Raw genomic sequence first — 20,106 nt, forward strand, 5'->3', positions numbered from 1 at the left:
TGTCATTAAAGCATTTATTTGCTTTAGTTTCAGGTACATAAATTCCTGGCGTTTCTGCTTGAAAAGTCCTGACAGCTGAAACAGCAGGAATTCATGAACCAGTAAGTTATTCTTAGAAAAGCCATTCAGTGGAAAGTATATTAAATGGGCTCACATCTCGGCTCTGAATAAAAAGAGGACACCACTTGCCAAACTGTTAAGGTTCCCAACTCCCCCTTGTAGTCACCAAGCTACTATTCTACAAAGAAGCAAGGGGACACTACAGGACCAAGTTAAAATTCAGTAGCCTAAGTCTGAGACAGGGGACTTGGAGCTCCAGTTCTCTGGGAGGTGCCAGCAAGCTGAAGCCCAGCAGGTGACTAGAGGCTCTTCCTTATTTAAAGTGTTGGGGCCTTGGGGCACCCGCGTGGCTCCGTCGGTTGAGCGTCCGACTTCAGCTCAGGTCGTGATCTTGCGGTCCGTGAGTTCAAGCCCCGAGTTGGGCTCTGTGCTGATGGCTCAGAGCCTGGAACCTGTTTCAGATTCTGTGTCTCCCTCTCTCTGCCCCTCCCCCATTCACACTCTGTCTCTCTCTGTCTCAAAAATAAATAAACGTTAAAAAAAATAAGTAAATAAAGTGTTGGGGTCTCAATTCATGTCAGGGAAGGCAGATAGGCTGCACACGTCCAGTGAGTCATGCAGGTGGAAAGCAAGGAGCCAAATGCACAATTTATGACCGCGCCCATCTCTTCAAGATTGACAACATGTAGGTAAAATGTGCATGGCAATTTTGAATTCATTATATTTTAAAGTTTATGTATTTATTTTGGGAGAGAGAGAGAGAGAAAGCACGTGCGCAGGCGCACACGAGTGGGGGAGAGGCAGAAAGCGAGGGAGAGAGAAACCCAAGCGGCCCTGCCCTGTCAGCCCAGAGCCCCACACAAGGCTCCATCTCCCGGATGGTGAGATCATGACCTGAGCTGAAGTCAAGAGTCAGACACTCAACCTACTGAGCCACCCAGATGCCCCTTGCATTCATTATCTGGAATAAAATATAACTAACACTAGTTAGGTAGTAAATTTTATGTTTAAGAGGAACGTCAACGTATGTATATTATAGCATTGTATTATTTTTCTATTTTCACTTACTATTGTAACTCATTACGTTCATTTTCATTACATCACTCCAAGGGCTTTGAAATGCCAAAACAGATATTGATCCGTACGGATTCATTCTATTCATAGCAGAACTTTAAAACCAAATGACAATGTATGCTGTCATGGGAAGCGTCTCCTCATAGACGTGGGGCGGGGCGGGGGGAGAGAAGGGGTGGAATGACACGAGGTCTCAATGGGTTTCAAGTTTACTTGGTGAGATCGAAATTGACGCTCTGTGTATCTTATGGATGTAATGCGTGTGCTGTAGTACCAACCTCTGCCACTTGGTGGAACACAGAGAAAATGACAATATCCGTTCAACACTTGGGTTTCAACTTGAGATGGATGGGTTTGCTGATAACTGGGAGCTGATATCGGCTTTACCTCGCTACCTTGAGGGCTGAGGGCTTCAATATCTTGGCACTCCTATAATGGCTTCATAATTCAAAGGCTGGGAAGCTTTGCTAGAGAATAGTTATAGTATAACAAAATTCAAAGTACAGCCAGCTGCCAAAGGAGCACGTGTTCTACTAATGGTTTTGCAGTGAAGTCTCCTAACAATTAAGGAAGTGTTGTGTGAGATTTTAGGAACTGAACCAGATCAAAATAAGAGCTAGGGAAGCCATTCAAAACACTATGTAGTCATTAGTCACTATTATTAGTGTGGATATTTCCTGCTCCTAAATACTTTGAGAAAATACGGATTCAAGGCTAAACTCCCATTGTATCATAAGCACAGGGAATGAAAATTATTTTACTTAGATACTCCCAACAGTGCTATTATTGAATCAATGCTATATTGGTAAATTGCTTCAGGGGGTAAGTAAATCGTGACCCTGTGAGCTGAAGTTGAGATACTAACCTCAGTTCCACTATGGATGCAGCTGTGACCTTGAGTACCTCACTAACTCCCTTTGTGCTTCCTGCTCAGCATCTCGCAATAGAAACAAATGAGACTTGCCCTCTCCTTTTTTCATGGGAATAGAATGAAGAGAAATGGGGAATTAAAGGTGGAACTCTGTGCTGAAAGAATAAAAAGCTCAGCAGTGAGACACGGGCCCGGGCCCATCTCACATGGGGAGCATCATCTGCAAGTCAGAATAAGAAAACCGCAACACAAGCCCACGTCCCTCCTCAAACTCGTCACCCGGGAGCTCAGCGGGGCAGACCAGAGACGCCCAAATCTCACTGCATGGTTGCCAGTGGGAGACAAGCGTTGGTTAGCTTCACAGCCATCTCGTGGGCGACACCACCACCACCCGACATAAGAGTAGGACTTGGGACTTCATAAACCAGTTTCGCCAATTGTCTTTAGATGAATCAAGTGGAGACCATGTGCCACAACTCGATAAAGTACCTACACCCTAATCACATGGCTCTTCTGTCTCGTTCCCACCAGATTTCTTCAGCATAATTGTATTACGCACATATCACGGAGAGCATTTTTTGGATTACATAATCTGCAAATATTGTGAGTAACTTCTTTACAACTATGAGTACAATTTTAAGTAAAGATTAAAAGAGTAGAAATGGCACTTTTTAAAGGCTTGACTTGGCTATAGCAAAATGGGAGAAATAGGTTATCAGAAAGTACTTAGATGAGTTATTAACCTAACGGAATTATTAAAAGATTCCTAGTTTTACTAGAAGACAGAAACAAAGGCTCTCCTTAACCTTGTCTTCTGAAGTTTGGGTCATTTCCACAATATTTTAGCATATTTTTTCTAACCGTTGCTAACTTACCTATCTGTTTTCTTAAAATGCTAGTCTACTAAGGATGTGACCAAAAGTGACAGAAGCAAAAATCACCTACTCTTATACTCTTAACAGAATATAATATCCCAACACGTTATTTGTGGCCAGTTTGCTGGTCCTGTCCCCAATGTCATACACACCAGGCTCGTGGTTATCTGTATCTTCTTATCCAGCTGAATGCTTTCAGAAACAGATGTCCCTACTCCATAATCATCATCAGCGGCTCATATTCTGATTATATGTAACTAAAATGAAGTATTGAGTTTGCCTAATTGACTCGCTCATGCTATTTATAGGTATCTCAGCCATAACTGTATTACAACTCTCAGACCCGGAGTATTCAAAGACTTACATCAGCTAACTTGGCTGTAAGTATCCTAGCTTTTCCTTCAGAAGATCGGATAGATCAGATAGACTATATATGCTTATAGTCTCCATCTATTTATGTATTTGTTTATTGCACTCATTTTTCTGATTGTCACATCATCTGGAGCACATTACCCAAGCAATTCAGATAATGGCATGCCAAATGGTAGTTGTGTGCAAAGGAACCTGTGCCGTGCTTTTTCCAGGTGGCTTTCTGAGCCATGTGTCCATCCAGTGTTGATCTATTCCAGCATTTCTCAACCTCAGCTCTATTGGCATTTCATCTAGAGAATTCTTTGATGAAGGGGGTGTTCTCTCATATTTGGGGATGTTTAGCATTATCTGCGGTCTCTATCTCACTAGATGCCAGTGGTACTGGTTCCCAGAGGTGTGACAACCAAAGATGTCTCCAGACATTCATTTCAACGGACCTCTGTTGAAACCCACTGACCTAGAAAGTAAGCAAGTTAGGGACCTTTTAGAGTTCCAGAGCATTCATAGAAAAGTCTGAAGATATGGTAGCTTGTGGTGTTTCATCACTTTCCTGGCTGAGCCACCAGCTCCCTTCTGAGGAGTCTCACATCAGATATTTGTATTTTCACCAGGAAAATGAACATTGGCCCGTTAGAAGGCTCGATGTTTCAGTCTGACATTTCTGTAGGTCAAAAAGGTAGGTCTGTAGGTGGAAAAAGCCAGAACTTCAACTTTATCCAGATCCTGCGTATGCTGTGGGCCTCTGTTAATGTTCCAGGCAACTTTCTTAATCTTCCTGGGCTGCTTTATTTCTCATCTGTAAACTAGAAGCACAGCTCCTTTTTAAGAGTGATGGCGTGGGGCACCTGGGTGGCGCAGTCAGTTAAGCGTCCGACTTCAGCCAGGTCACGATCTCACGGTCCGTGAGTTCGAGCCCCACGTCGGGCTCTGGGCTGATGGCTCAGAGCCTGCAGCCTGTTTCCGATTCTGTGTCTCCCTCTCTCTCTGCCCCTCCCCCGTTCATGCTCTGTCTCTCTCTGTCCCAAAAATAAATAAAAAAACGTTGGAAAAATAAAAATTAAAAAAAAAAAAAAAAGAGTGATGGCGTGAGGATTAAATCACAAGGCAGATATAAACTGCCACATGCAGAGCACTTGGCATATCGCAGGTGTCTAATGTCACTTCCTTCTCCAAATGCTACTCTCAGGAACCGCTGAGAGTAAGAGGAAATGGTACCTGGCTTCAAAGGCAACAGGAGAAAAGAAGGCATATTTCCCCCTTAGTCTATTTCTTTCTAGGAAAATACCGTATATGGTTAGAAATGGTTATTTGAATATATGAGTGTTTTCACGCTCTCATCCTCAAAGCTCCTAATGAGCTGGTTGGTACAGACCTTATAAATGCATCATTTAAACACCACGAGACCAAAGAACCATTTGTGATTTCCTATGAATTTTTTTTTCATCTACTCTTCATTCAGTCAATCAGTAGGTCAAAGCATTTGTGGAGCCTGTATTCAGCCAATTAATAATTCAGCTTATGCTGGATTCAAGTATCCAGAGGTAAGGGGTCTGTCTCTGGTCTTTAAGCCCAATGGGAGGTGGATGCAGTCAGAGAAAACAATCAGGACGAACCCCTCATAAGGGCTGGGACAGGGGGTGGTGGAAATTTGGAGGAAAGAGCTAGGAAGGACTCTTAGGGAAGAGGACGGGGAGCCAAGTGTGGACGGGCAGGAAAGAGGAGAGCAGGTGTTGGGAGGCAGGATTGTCACGGGCTTTATATTGTTTCCTGGTTTCATTTCACAGATGTCTCTAATGGTGGAAATATTTTTGATTTTTTTTTTTTTTTCAGAATTCTAGATGACAATCCAATAACCAGAATTTCCCAGCGGTTGTTTACTGGACTAAAGTCCTTGTTTTTCCTGTAAGTGTTAATCTACCCTTCAATGCATCTGTCTATAAATTGCAGTGACATCTAACACTAGCTTGCAAAACGAGCTTTAAAAACGTCAAGCCCATTAACATTTTTATTAGTCAAAACCTTTCCTGTACCTCCAGCCACAGTTACTGTTGTGACTTCCTAGCCTTGGCTCGTGGTCTATTTTAAACCTACTGGTTGATTAATTTTTGATCTCCTTGACTTTCCTTTCATCTTAAGGCACGTTTTACTTGCAGTGGTTGACCAAAGATAGTATTCATTTTTATCTCCTAACTACATTTAAATCTATCAGAATCTCCTGGGAGTTCAGCTCCGACTACATTTTTAACAGAGGGAAATGTGCCTCTGCCCAGCAAGAGTCTCTAAACATTCCAAAACCTTTGTCCCACTGACAGAGCTGTTCTCATAATTACATTCTCACTGTCTATTAATACACTGAAATGATTTATCAGCAGGGGATTATTATGTTCCTTTACGGTTCATCGCATGGCATCATTATTTTTCCATTTGTCAAAAGGAACCACAATATCATAAATTAATCGTGCAACTTAACATGCTGATGGGTTGTTTTCTTTCCCCCAGTGCCCCCTGCGATCGCTTCTTAGATTTAATGCAGTTTCCAGTGTGGCCCCTTAATACCGTAAATGATTTGTGTTTCCCTTAAGAAAAAACTTTGGATGTAGGATGTGGAAATGATTACAAGTTTGAAGTTTACAAGGAAAATTACCATGAACTTCAAAGTTATTACTCAATACATACTTTTGTTTGATCTCGTAAAATTAAAGCGCATAATATCTATTCCCAGGTTGTATATCATACTTTTGCGCTCAGCCTCTTTGACATGTGCTTTCTTATCTGTGCTATACATATATCTAGAGACCATTTTGAAGAAGTAGTTATGTTTTTATTTTTTATCCTGCTATACTGATTGTAGCATGCAAGTTTCCAAATTGTGGAAACAGTAAAAGTGCTGTTCTTAAAGGGGCATATCCTTTCGTTTCTAACTAACATCTTCTTTGTGCAAAGGTCTATGGTTAATAACTACTTAGAGGCCCTTCCCAAACAGATGTGTGCCCAAATGCCTCAACTCAACTGGATGTGAGTATGCATTTAGGAGCTAATTTGTTCTTAAGGAAACCAGCCCTGAAGTTAATTCATGATTACATAAAAAGCCCATAAAAAAGCCCATCTTTCCAAAACTGAAATCTGATTATGTTATTTCCTGGTTTAAAAATCTTTTGAGGGGTGCCTGGATGGCTCAGGTGATTAAGCGTCTGACTTTGGCTCAGGTCATGATCTCACGGTTTGTGGGTTCGAGCCTCATGTCGGGCTCTGGGCTGACGGCTCAGAGCCTGGAGCCTGCTTCGGATTCTGTGTCGCCCTCTCTCTCTGCCCTTCCCCCGTTCATGTTTGTTCTCTCTCTCTCGCTCGCTCTCGCTCTCAAGAATAAATAAACGTTAAAAAAATAAATTAAATTAATTTAAAAAGAAAAATCTTTTAAGAATTCCCATGGGTGTACAAGTTAACTTCAGACTTGCCCCTTGAGCACCCGAGACCCCCCCATTTGTATCCCTTCCTCCATCTAGACTACTACCCGGCTCCTCCTATGTGCCTTCCTTCCAGATGCACCAAACTGCTATAATCAGTTCCCTGAGCACATATTGTTCCTTCAATTAGAAAAGTCTTTCTCCTTTATTCTTTCGGTCAACTCCAAAATTTCGGGTAACTCCAAAAGTCAGCATAAACATCCACTCTAGGAAGCTCTCACACCAGCCAATTACAGTGACTGCCTCTGTGACTCCTTTGCACCATGGACAGGCTTCCACCACGGCACCCATTCCCTACATACCTATCTCGGTTCTACTGTCACCATCTTGCCTGTCCCCCCCCCCCCATTGTGTAAATTCTGTGAGGGCAGAGACCCACCTTGTGATGTATACCCCAGCATTTGTACACCAACCAGCACATAATAACTGCTCAACAAACCTTTGTTAAGCCAAAGTGCTAAACCGTGTCCACTCCTTGTTAGCTTTCAACCAATACTTGTTTAAAACGTCTACTTAAGTTAATTCATGGCTTCACCACCACTACTCATCCCTCCCTGTCACCTTCATCTTCAAGGTCTCCTGAGACAGGCAGTTTTGGCATCCACAGTGATTTCTTGCCCTGTAAAATGCTGGCTGTACTGTCCCGCAGAACTCTTCTCACTGTCACACCAGGAGACTCGATACTCCTAGGATGATAAAATTACAGCACCTCAGCCTCTGGTCCTTTCTGAGCTAGCCTCACAATTACTTTTTACAACTCTTAGGGGTCCTTATGTTTATACGGACTTTTATTTATTTACATACCTGTTATCAAAGACTTCTAAAGCCATAGAGGTCTCATGTAAGTGTGCCATTCCTGAAGTGGAAATAATGATCTGAAAAACATGAGAATCATACTTGTTAAGAATAGGTGGGGGGAAAAAAAAAACTTAGAAAAGACAAGAGCATAGCTGCACCATGGAAGCAAACAGGAAAGAGTGAAGGTAGCAGAAAAAGATCAGGGCCCGAGCCTGCCTCTCCTCCAATGGGCATCAGCAACCAGGAGGAGAGCAGGAACCAGCATCAGAGCCCCGGGTTCTGGTATAGTCGTGATTTGAGGCTCCCTCAAACACGAGGGGGAAAATAGACACCCAGTGAAAATATCATTAGTAAGATTGTCCCATCACACATGAGAAAGGGCCTTGAAACCAAGAGGACAGAACTGAGAGGTCAGACCCAAAAAAACCCTTACAGGAAGGAAAACCCATACCCTGGCCAGGCTCCCTCACTTGCCATCAGCAGGGCGATCGCTCGCCAAGTCCTTGCTGCTATACTTGTGAAGTGTGAAAACCACTTGTTCCCATCCCACCGAGCAATATTTGGGCTTTTAAAAGAGTGCAGTGTTTACTCTTTTAGCCACAGTATTTTCAGAGGGAAAAAAACTATCAAGTTCCTACCAGACCATCTGGATGGGTATAAAACAGGATTTAAAAGGAAATGACACACGACTGGCGATTTTAGTGTTAACGTGAGAAATGTTCACAGGTGGCAAGACAGCTATTGTCATATATGGGGAAGATTGTAAGAAGCGGACTATAAAAAGGGGTTAGGAGACTTGGCAGGAAAGTCTCCTCTTCCTCATTCCTCGGCACCGCTGGAAGCCGTAATGTCAGAGCGCTCCTGGGAGGGTCCCTGGTCGCGTGGGATGCCCCTGTCACAAAGGATCGCCGGCAGAACGTCACAGCCCCCGCGCTCCTCAAACAACACGAGGCCTTGTTAGGACCTCGGTCCTTTTTTTTTTTTTTTTTTTTCCTTTTTTTGCAACGACGTGGATGGAGCTAGAGGGTATGATGCTGAGTGAAATAAGTCAGTTAGAGAAAGACACATACGATACGATCTCACTCATATGTGGGATTTAAGACACAAAACAAATGAGCAAAGAAAAAAAAAAAAACAAGAGAGAGCGACAAGAAACAGACTCTTACCTACAGGGACCAAACTGATGGTTACCAGAAAGGCGGGTGGGGGGAGGGGTTAAATAGGCCAAGAGGACCAAGTGGGGGGGACCTTTGTGATGAGCACCAGGTGTTGTATGGGAGCCCTGAAGCACCTGAAATGTTGCACACCTGAAACTAATATAACACTGTATGTTAACTATACTCAGATGAAAAGGCCTCAGCCCTAGAGTAGCAACGGGACGGAGTCTAAGAGTCTGCATTTCTCAGCAGTTCCCAGGTGACGCTGAGGGCTGTCCCAGCCACCTTGGAGCAGCGCTAACACTCGGCACCGGGGTCTCAGAGGCAGAGCAGAAAGAGCGGTTGCGGTCATCAGGCAGAGGGATACAGATGCCTGACTCTGGGATTTAGTATCTGGAAGATGATTGTGCCTGAGTGTCTCCTTAATCCAAAATAGAGACAACAGTATCTACCTGCGGCCAGGGGAAAGTGAGGATGGAAGGATCTATGACGCATGGTTTAGTGTCCAGACTTTAGATAGAGAGACGTCTGAGTGAGAAGGTCAATTCTACTGCTTACCAGCTGCGTGGCCAGAAATTAAGTGAATTCCCAACGGCCTCACTTTCCTTATATGTTGGGGGGAGGGATAATACCAATTTAGCAAGAGCGCGATTATGCACTCAGAACAATATCTGACACCATAAAAGTCTAATAAATGTAGTTGCCGCTATTATGGTGGCAATATTATAATTAATAGCACGGTATCCGGCACAGAGAGAAACACTCACTAAATGTTGAGCTGCCCTTTCCCTCAATTTTATTAAGCTCTAACATTAATTGGAAGGGGAAAAGAAGCACAATATTAATTATATTAACCTTGTAATAATTGGGAAGAAAGCATAAACACTGAAATGAAGTAAAGAATAAAGTTCAGGGACGCCTGGGTGGCTCAGTCGGTTAAGTGTCTGACGTCAGCTCAGGTCACGATCTCGTAGTTCATGGGTTCGAGCCCCGTGTCAGGCTGTGTGCTGACCGCTCAGAGCCTGGAGCCTGCTTCGGATGCTGTGTCTTCCTCTCTCTCTCTGCCCCTCCTCCACTCATGCTCTGTCGCTCTCCGTCTCTCAAAAATGAATAACCGTTAAAAAAAAAATTCCTGTAAATAAAGTTCAGAACTGTTATGGCCACGAAAAGCGCCTCCAGACATGTGATTCGTGCAAAAACATTAAAAATATCTTTCCCCCGTGCATTTTAGGGATTTGGAAGGCAATGGAATAAAATGTCTTACGAATTCCACCTTTCTGTCATGCAATTCACTCACAGTGCTGTAAGTATACAATGGAAATTAGTGAACAAGGGGAAACCCGATAGATTTGGAAGTCAAAAGAAAACACTGACAAGGAATTTTAAAATAGGCTTTTATTTACAGCCTCGGTCTGGAACTACGCTCCTAGAAAACGCACCCATAGGTTGCTGGATTTTGACGGTGGGCCTAGCCTTCAGTTGAGCTGCCCAGCAGCTAGGTCTCCAGCTGTCCCCCTTCTTGCTGAGGGCAATTGTTATTTCACTGCATCCTCTCAGCTGAGCCGAGCCGGTGTCTAACCCCGTGATAACCAAGGAAATGAGATCATGTGTGAGAAAATGCTTAGCTCTACAATAATGAGTGCTTACTGCCAGGGGCACTTATCCCTTAATGTCTGTCGCTCTCTCTAAAGAAAAAAAAACCTGATAATTTTACTCTTTAGGGAAGAATATCTAGTGTATTCTGATCTGCCAAAGATTCTGATTGGCGATTGGGATTGCTGATTGTGTTTTTTTTTTTATTGGGCGGGGGCGGTGCCCATGGGTTGGTTACGCCACATTTGCACTGGTGAAAAAAACACAAGAATTTTGCTTTCGTTTTAACCAATAGTTTTCCACGTGTAGTAAGCAGTTAGTAATGTCTGGTGGTTGCACAGGTGGTTGGAAAAGAAAAATTGGAGTATATTCATTTGTAGTAGTCTAACCACTGTTTTTTTTTTTTTTTTCACCAAACTAAGAGACGAGGTTATTGCCAGGCTACATATTTATCAGTCAGATTACAGACCAGCATATTGAATGAGAAAAGAGGGGCTATCCCACTCAGAAGATGCAAATAGTTGACTCTTTTTCTTGTGGGTAATGAGAGAAAACACTGGTAAACTCAACAAATTACCTTGACACTTTCTATTTTACAGCCCCGTGTAGCTTTTGAATCACTGTCATACTCACGAGCTCTCCTCTGTAGGGCAGGTAGCTGCCAACCCCCTCTTTGTACCGTAGGTCTTGAAGAATTCCATTTCTAGACAAAGGAAATGTAAAACCAGTGCCCTCACCACCACCACATTTAAAATCCATCTGTGGCCCCATGGGTTCAAACTCTGTTCTCTCTGGCCTTCTCCTAAGGAATATGCCTTACACAAGGCAAACCCCGCTCTAAGTATTAACGGGGTCGAAATCTGACATTACATGTGTGTTGGGAAGTAAACGCTTTCTGAAGCCATTAGAATGGAAACCAAATGCAGCCTTAGAGACCACACTCAGCCCCTCACGTTACCTATGGCTAGCGTTTCCTGGAGAGAACACGTAGATATCCTCGGCGAGAAACTCCTGCCTTGTGCTCCACACCAGATCACGCCTCACTTTGAGACTTCACAGGAGGCCTTGAGAAATCACACGTGGATCACTGGCATCTCCCAATGAGGACTGATTCTTACCGCAGACACAAACCAACAGTGCTGACTCTCACCATGTCTTACAGGTTTCTGCCTAGAAATCAAATTGATTTTGTTCCAGAGAAGACATTTTCTTCATTAAAAAATTTAGGAGAACTGTAAGTAGCATTGTCTACTAGGAAAATAGGATTGCTTCTTCCAAGATTATAAATTTAAATGACTAGTGAGGCTTCTTTTTCACTAGTGCCAATCAAATCCTGCAGACTCCCGGATATTCCAAATCAATTAAGAAAACCAACATTATCCTAAAGCCAAAAGCAAATTAAAATTAAACAGTGGGCTTAATACGGATTTAGCCTACGCTAATTTCTCTGCCTATTTTCTTTGGGTGATTTCGTGTGTGTGTGTGTGTGTGTGTGTGTGTGTGTGTGTGTGTGTGTGTTGGAGCAAATGGGCTTTCTGTAACTCCTTAAACTCAAGGATCATTATCTCTAAAGGCTGGCGTATAGTTAACTCTCAGTAAATGCTTGCTGAATGAATGACTGCAATAATATTAATCATGACTGAACAAAGGAACAAAGATGCTTATTATCCCTTGAGAAATTATGACTTCTAGAGCAGATGAAACAAATACTAATGTCTAGAATGATCAGGCTTATTGAAAAATGTGCAGAGAGATCATGGAGCTTTTTCTGTTCAAATATATGTTTTGTAGAGCTAAAACTTTTAAAAGCATCTGCCTTGCGATTAATTCACTGCTACCCACATAATTGTGTGTCATTGGAAGTTAAAACTCAGTCTGTTACATTATAATTAGTGGCGATTAGGATACAGAACTCCTCCTCCTGATCTGAAGCCTAAAAAATGGAAATGAATTTCTTAATTAATCTCTCCCCCCTTCTTTATACCTTGCTTTGAAATACAGAAAGGCCTGGGGAAAATAACTCAGTAAGAGTCACTTGCAAACTAATTCATGAATAATTAAGATAATTCAATCTCATGTATAAGTATCACAAACCAAATGCGTTTATATTTACTAAGTGCCTAGTATGTGAAAGACATGGATTAGAACTACAAATATTGTCATTCTATGGCACAAAGTGAAAGGCAGCTCCCTTAGAATTGCTCATTCTTCCTCATGAGGCTTTAGGGGTTTGCTAGGGATTTGGGTTACAGGGTGGGGCAGGTGAACAGCCCAGGACGAACAGGAGCGATGTTTTCAGTACAAACTTAAGGAGATGGTGGTACGGAGTTCGTATTTTGAAAACTATTCAAATCCTCCTTTTATCCTACACTTTGGCAGAGCTCCACACACCCCGGCCCCCCAAAAGAGCCATTAGCTTGCTTTGTGAAAGACCACCAATAATTCATTCCAGTCCACTAGTCCCCAGTAAGTGGAAAGAAATTCAGAAGTTTACAGAATTAACTTGAACAAGGTATTTTTAACTCCTCAGTTTACAATAGCGTTAGATAATTTTCCTGAGCCATTGTGACCACAAACGCTGCCTGGAGGGCAATCAAACAGACTTAGGGGAGGCCACTAAAGCCCTTTCCCCTACAAGACTGTACTTTGTTTTTCAACGTGACCCTTAGCAGGATGTTTTCTAGCTGTACAAGACATCATCGTCTCGCTGTGTGGTCACGCTCTCGCTGACCCATGTGTGCCTGTGGCTGTCCTTCTGCGCTACAACCCTGGGGTTCTCTGCTCACTTACAGCTCCTCAGATCAGAATTTTCCAGCTGGCGGGATGTCTACACTTGGGTATCATGACAGCTCCTCAAAAGCATCTGTTACAATTAATGTATAGATGACTCTTACCCCCCTGTCGGCTTCTTCCCCTGAACTTGCCATCTTAGCGGTATCAGCATCCTTCCTGGCAGCCAGGCTCAAAGCCTCTTCCTTTCTTTCCGACCCTCATTACGCTTCATGTCCCACCGGACTGTGAGCCCTGGCTGTGCCCCCTTAAGCCCTCATCTTCTTTCACCTGGTCCAGGGTCAAAGCCTCCTGCCTGGTCTCCATCCTTTTACTCCTTGACTTTCCATGCTTCTGACAGAACTGTCTTCCCATAATGCAGAGCATAGTTTGCCCCTGTCCTTCTCCATATTCTCACTCCTTGTTGCTAGCTCTCAATGTTAATGTTCAGAAGAATCACAAGGGATACTGGCTTTAAATGCATGTTACCAAGCTGCCCCCACTCAGAGATTATGAAGTGATAGTCCTGCTGGAGTGGGCACCAAGATAGTTCTTTGAGTGGGCACCCAGGATTTATAAGCATCTTCCTTGGTTCTGATGCCTGGGCTATGCTCTGGGAGGTACCGCCTTGGAATCTGTTCAGGGCTCTTCCATTTTGTCTCCGTGCTTATTTCCAGGCTCACTTCTTCTACATCTCCCCATACTTTCCATCCTTCACCCACGCTGGGCTATTTACCAACTCGAGAAGATGTCATTGAATTCCAAGTTTCTGTTTCTCTGAGCCTGGTTAACCCTCACCTGAAAAGCGGTTCTTCTATTCCGCCTATGAAAATCATAAAGCTTTGTTTACACGGTTCCTAATTTCCAACTCGTTCCTCTGTTTTCTTTTGTCAGTAGGTCTGTAATAGCACCTGCTTCATTCCATCCTTGTTTTATAATCTAGTTGCTTATTCTAATTGTAAGCTTCTTTAGAAAGATATCTAAGTCTTAAGTTATTTGTAGCTCCCACCTATCCAACCATCAACAGCTCCAAAGCATCAAAAATAGATAAAATCTTTTGTTTGACTCTTAAGCAATTGAATGTCTGTTTCACTTCTCAATACCTTCCCTGGTTCAGAAGCATATTTTGGACTCTTAAAGATTCCTGATTCCTTCTGATCCTAGATAATCCTTTTCTACATTCTCTAGAAACACTTTGCCATGGTTCTTCATGGATAGGACGGTACTGTGATACTTTGTTCTAAAATTTTAATTTCCTTAAAAAATAGTACTATAACAAAATAGATTTAAAATGCATGAACTTATCCATTCAAGACTATCTGGGGAGATAATATGTGGCCAATACCGTCTTAGTTGGAATGCAAAGTAAGTAAAGGCAGAGGTCTTGGCCTCAGAAAGCTTCTGATAGAGTTGGATAAATAAGATATCGCATACTTGAACCCAGGAGGAATCACAAAAACAAATGAATGATCGAAGTGTACAAAGAGTACCTGAAACAGAGGAAATTAATCAAAGTAGATATTGAAGCCAGGTTGGGAACGTGTTGGAGAGGGACTGAGAGGAAATTCCAGACAGGAACTGGATGAGCAAAATGTCACACGTCTGAAATGATGGAAAACATATCCATTTGGCTGACTCACACAGCCCTGTTTTGTAACAAGTTATCAGGATGGTTAAATTGGATCCTATTTTCTGTTACGTCAAATGGGATGGTGATAATTGTGAAGAGTAATACCCATGTCATTTATTTCCAATGTAATTGCTTTGGGTTTTCGCTGTCATCAACAGGGACCTGTCTAGCAATATGATAATGGAGCTACCAGCCCACCTTTTTCAAGACCTGAAGCTTCTACAGAAGCTGTAAGTTCTTCTTCCCACCCACCATCATCAGATTTAAATGGCAACATCTTGAGCTTCCAAAATAATAACATCCTGATGCTTCTTTCCTTCCTCTTTCTAATGGTACAAAAGGAATCTGTCGTCCAATCCTCTTTTGTATCTCCACAAGAACCAGTTTGAAAGTCTTAAACAGCTTCAGTCTCTGTAAGTGAAATGTAACGGTATATTGATTATCATTTGAGTGGATATGTTTTACTTAGAACCACGTTTATTTTTAAATGGGTACTTTATGCAGAGAGCTCTTACTCTGAGCCCATACCATCAGACAATTGTGAGTATCATTGTTGCCATCAAGTATGTGCTGAAATGACAACAAAGCCACATCTTTTACCATTTAATCTGTTGCAAAGACCATTTCTGTGTCTGAAGCTACCTGTACTGGGTTCGTATGGAAAAATCTCATCCTACAATTTTCCCGAAGAATTACATTTTCAGTAGGTTGGTTACTGAACTGTTGGTAAAAAGCAAATTATATACGACTTGCCTGCTTTTTCCTTTCCCATTTGCTACGACAGTCTACTTGACATTGGTCTACAGTGCATGCTTTTTCTATTTCTACCAGTAAAGAAAAAAATATCCTAGCAACATGAACATTCAGACACTTAATGTTGCTTCGTATTTTAAAATTTCAAACATATTAGTGTCAAGAACTCTGCCAGTTCTCCTTTGAACTTCCTCATCCCTTTTCTATGAACAGCCATTGTTGGTTCAAATTTGTTTTTACACAGAGAACATATGCATTACCTGATCTCAGCCTAAAGCCTTCGCACATTTAATTCTAAAGTCTAATTCTTAATATCACTTTTTCTTCTTGCTAAATGATTTTCTTTTGGCAATTAATGCCAGATTTACGTTCTCCTTCAAATGCTCTCTCTCATTAGTAAGCATCCACCGATGAAAAAAGACTTCCCTCATTTTGTTTGAAGATTCATTGAAATATTGATTCCACAAACATTTGCCAGCCATCAACTTACCTGTAGCGCGGTCTTAGGCATCCAAGATATAATGACCTCTGCCCTTTTGGAAACTATCGGCTATGAACCAAATGATCAAATAATCCATGTAGAGCTAAAACTGTGGTAAGTCCAGGAGAAAGCCAGAGAGAAAAGAAAGAAGAGGGAAACAAACCCTCTAAAAAGGATTCGAGTTTCCTGCAGCACGGGCCCTGTGATGATTCTGGAGTATAATTGTTCCGCTAGGTTTCATTTCTGACTGCCAAAGAAAAGGCAGTGCTATGAAGGAGTCAACGGACAAGGAAACCTCAGAACCATGTCAAGAAATCCCTCCTCAGATCAAGCAAAAAGAAACTGAGTGAGAATCAGACAGCTTTCAAAAATAACCATGAAAAGTAAGAGGCTTCTGTCTTTTTAGATTTTCCTCTCTCCATCTGTTTCCTGAGAACATGGCAGGTTCCCTTAATTCATGCCACCCTAAAGAGTCTTCAAAGAATCCGTATTTGAAGAAGCTTCTGGATAAGTGAGGAGTATAGGAGTTCCCACTGCAGCCCTCTGAGGACATCTCATGGGGTCTGGGAAGGAAAGGCATTATACTTCCCACTACTATCTTAGGGACGCTTGTTCAGAGTTGGAGCCCTGCTTACCGCTTCCCTGGTTTTCCACCCTAAAGACCCATAGGCCTGGAAGAAACAACTGCATTTGAATCCAGGCCCCCACAAAAGTCACTTCAGTGATGTTCTCAGATTGGAACTACCAGCTCCTGTCAAACCCTCCCCAACTCACATGTCGTGGTCCATAAAACCAAACTATGCAGCCAACTTCATGATCACACTAATCACCACTGCCATTTTTAAATCAAAGAAACGCATGAAAATGTCTTATTAGAATTAATTCTGCACTTCAAGTGACAAAATCAGTTCCAACTTACAGAAGGCATAAATAGAAATAGCAATCTTCTAAGAGAGTTTACTCTAAAATTTCCATCCTGATTTGAACTGGTAACAAGACTTTGAAGCATGGCATTTAGGATAGGACAAAATGCGATTATTCAAAAGTTAAGCCCTAAAAACATGAAACCTATTGTGCATGTTTTCCAGAGACCTGGAAAGGATAGAGATTCCAAATATAAATACGCGGATGTTTCAACCCATGACGAATCTTTCTCACATGTATGTATGTATGAAAGAGTGGAGAAGTAAGCATGGTGAAATCTTGCCAATGTTCTAGTGTAAACTGTCTAATGTATCACTGCAATGTGTTTGTATGCAAGAAAAGTCTTTTTATTGAGAACTTTTTAATTTTGTCACCTTTGGTCCCTGTCAAATAGAGTTCAATATTATGATGTGCCGACATGAATGACACTTCTCCCTGGAAACACGCTGTTTATCCAATTGAGGTCCAATAAGAGATCAGGGTACCAGAATGCCACACATTACACAAGATGAAGCCACTGGCTAAATGGTACTCAGGAGACCTGGAAACATTAATTCACCTCACATGAATGAGCAGTCGACTGCTCTAAGATTTGAGCCCTTAGGAAGAAAGGTGCTATATAAATTCCAGGTGTTGTTACTGTTACTAAGTGCACTACAAAATGGAGGTAATTAATCTTTATAGTAGTTTTTGATAAGTCACTTTAATATATTTGGCTAAAGTGCACTGTGTAAGTTGTGCTAATATATGTGTTTATGACATGATCATTTCTTTACCAGCTGTATAATCTCTGTGTTCATGATTTCAAAAATTAACCCTTGTTATCCACAACAGTAGGGAGGATTCGATGTAAGATTACAAGTTGGGTGCAGCAAATGGATGGAATGGTTGGTGTGAAAGTGCTCTTTTGGGAGAACAACATGTTTATGTCTCTGCAGTAGGTGTGACTACTAAAAGACAAATATTTGATGCGTATCCACATGGCTTTCCTAATTTCCCTTTCTGTGGCACCAGTAGATACACATTTAATGAGGCGATTATTTCCTTGTCGCAGGCAGAAGGTGAGGTCCTTTTAGAACAGAGAAATTCACCCTTAATAGAACATGATGGAGAAGGTGCTGCTTAAGCTATGAACTTCGGGTTGAGGTCAAGAAGGGCCCAACAATGAACAGAAAATGTATTAAGTTAGTTGCTTCTCTACTGAGTGATCTATTCTTCTTTCACCTTCCTCATCCACCATTTATTGAAACACGTCCACCTCATAGCCCCCAACACTTTCTGCCAGCCAGTGCCTTGGTCACAGCAGGAGGAGAGATTGAATGACCAAGACCCTAGCTGGCTCTATCTGAAGGCAGCAGACATGAGGGAATCTCCTTTAAGAATCTCCTTTAAGACTAAGAGGTCAAGTCAGGTGTGTGCCAGGGACTCCAGGCAGGGAGAAGATAAAAAGAGAATTTATACATCAAGCTGCTTGAATCGGATAGATGATGTCAGGAAGCTAGGCTGTGAGCTACTTGGGGGCAGTGATTGCCCCCTATTTCTCTACCTGACAAGCCCAGCACTGAATTATCCATCATTCACTTGCTCATCTAGGAAGTGGCTAGAGGAGGGCTTCCCATGTGTCAGGCCTTGTTCTAGATCTGAGAACACAGGGATGAACAGGAGAGAGAAGTGTCTGCCTCGCGGAGCTTCCGTTTAGCTTTGGGACCCAGAAAGCGAACAAATAGTTAACACAAACTGTGAAGAGAAGCAGAGCAAGATGGAGGGTCAGAGGGAGGCTGTAGATGGTTCACGTAGAAGTCAGAGAGCTGGGCCATCTGAGCAGACCAGAATGAAGGGAGGGAGCAGGCCTGGCGATGTCTGGGGGAAGAATCTTCCAGGCAGGGGGAACAGCAAAAGCACTGCAGTGATAAGGGGGTGAGCCTGGCTTGTTTGAGTTTGGGAAGAAAGACAGGGTGCCCGGGTGGAACTAGCAACGAAGGGAAGGAGGTGAGTGGATCCGGGCATCCAGTCTTGAGGGGCCTTGAGGCCGCGGCAAAGGAAAGCTTCCTTTAACTCTGTAGTCTCAAAACTGAATGGAAAGATGGTTAAAAAAAAAAAGGCTTAGACAAAGAGAAATGAACTAAAAGAAGTTGTATGGGGGGAAAAAAGTCTAAATACACAGGTTTAGGGAGCAGCAGTAAGCCAAGTGACCTCCCAATTCAATCACGTGAAGCTTCCACACACCTAGGTCACAAATACCTTGATCACAAACAAGCCTGTATTTTTCTCTAGAAACTGCGTAAGCCCTTTCAGGCTCTGGTGAGAAATCTGCTTCCTCTCCTAGCTCCCGTGAGTCTGAGGTTTCCGAGTCTCAGAGACTCTCCCTTCCTGCCAGTGTCAGGGGAAAGGAGGCTGGGTAAGTGAGTGTACTTAAACTGAGTACCAGGCAGGAATGCTTTCGGTGAGGTCCTTTACATCCCCGACCCAAGCCCCCGAATGTTTGCTACAGATCAATGTAACAATGACAATTTGCTCTTTACCATACCCTAGAGAATAATCCAGGAAATTAGGAAGAAATAGAGTCCTGGAGACTTCACATTCTCATGTCCTCACCCGACACATCTCGGTCAAGCCACAGAATTTCTATGCCCTTTAGGCTCTTTGTCTTTCCAAGAAGAACACTGCCCAGAGTAACGTAATATGTAACGAGGAAACTCTAATTGCATAATCATTATTAAACAAAGATAAACACAGCTAGTGAAGTTGCCTCCCTGAGAGAGCAGCAGCTCTGCGAGGATGGCAACTGTAGTTTCTCTGTCATTGCTGTAAAGTGACTCTTTTTTTCCCTTTGAATTTAGTTATTTCAAAAACTTTCGATACTGCTCCTATGCTCCCCATGTCCGCATATGTATGCCCTTGACTGACGGCATTTCTTCATTTGAGGACCTCTTGGCTAACAATATCCTCAGAATATTTGTCTGGGTTATAGCTTTCATAACCTGCTTTGGAAATCTTTTTGTCATTGGCATGAGATCTTTCATTAAAGCTGAAAATACGACCCACGCTACGTCCATCAAAATCCTTTGTTGTAAGTATGTTTCCTACCTAAATGGATTTTGGATGTCTTCTGTGACCTGAGCACTAGATACATATTGGCCTTCAACAAAGGCACTTAGTACGGATTGGATGAGCTAGGCATTTTTTTCTCTAAGTATGAACTACTGTTCTCTTTGGCTTTCTGTTTTAGATTGCATGAGTTTGCAGTGATCCAGCATTCACCGCTGGGGGTTATATCTTGGAAAT

At 42.5% G+C, this 20,106-nt stretch overlaps 1 protein-coding gene across 1 annotated transcript in view; it reads left to right on the forward strand.

The window, feature by feature from the left end:
* The window catches only part of RXFP2 (relaxin family peptide receptor 2), a 242,618-nt gene that overhangs the window by 212,122 nt on the left and 10,390 nt on the right, over positions 1–20,106 (forward strand). The window contains exons 7-16 of the mRNA XM_040447939.1: positions 2,537–2,608; positions 3,189–3,260; positions 5,083–5,154; positions 6,196–6,267; positions 9,903–9,974; positions 11,427–11,498; positions 14,822–14,893; positions 15,005–15,076; positions 16,986–17,057; positions 19,662–19,891. Of these exons, the coding sequence (XP_040303873.1) occupies positions 2,537–2,608; positions 3,189–3,260; positions 5,083–5,154; positions 6,196–6,267; positions 9,903–9,974; positions 11,427–11,498; positions 14,822–14,893; positions 15,005–15,076; positions 16,986–17,057; positions 19,662–19,891 (878 nt within the window). The remainder of the gene's footprint in view (positions 1–2,536; positions 2,609–3,188; positions 3,261–5,082; positions 5,155–6,195; positions 6,268–9,902; positions 9,975–11,426; positions 11,499–14,821; positions 14,894–15,004; positions 15,077–16,985; positions 17,058–19,661; positions 19,892–20,106) is intronic.

Source organism: Herpailurus yagouaroundi, unplaced genomic scaffold (genome assembly GCF_014898765.1).
Source record: "Herpailurus yagouaroundi ecotype Mexico unplaced genomic scaffold, PumYag 197, whole genome shotgun sequence".
NCBI lineage: Eukaryota > Metazoa > Chordata > Mammalia > Carnivora > Felidae > Herpailurus > Herpailurus yagouaroundi.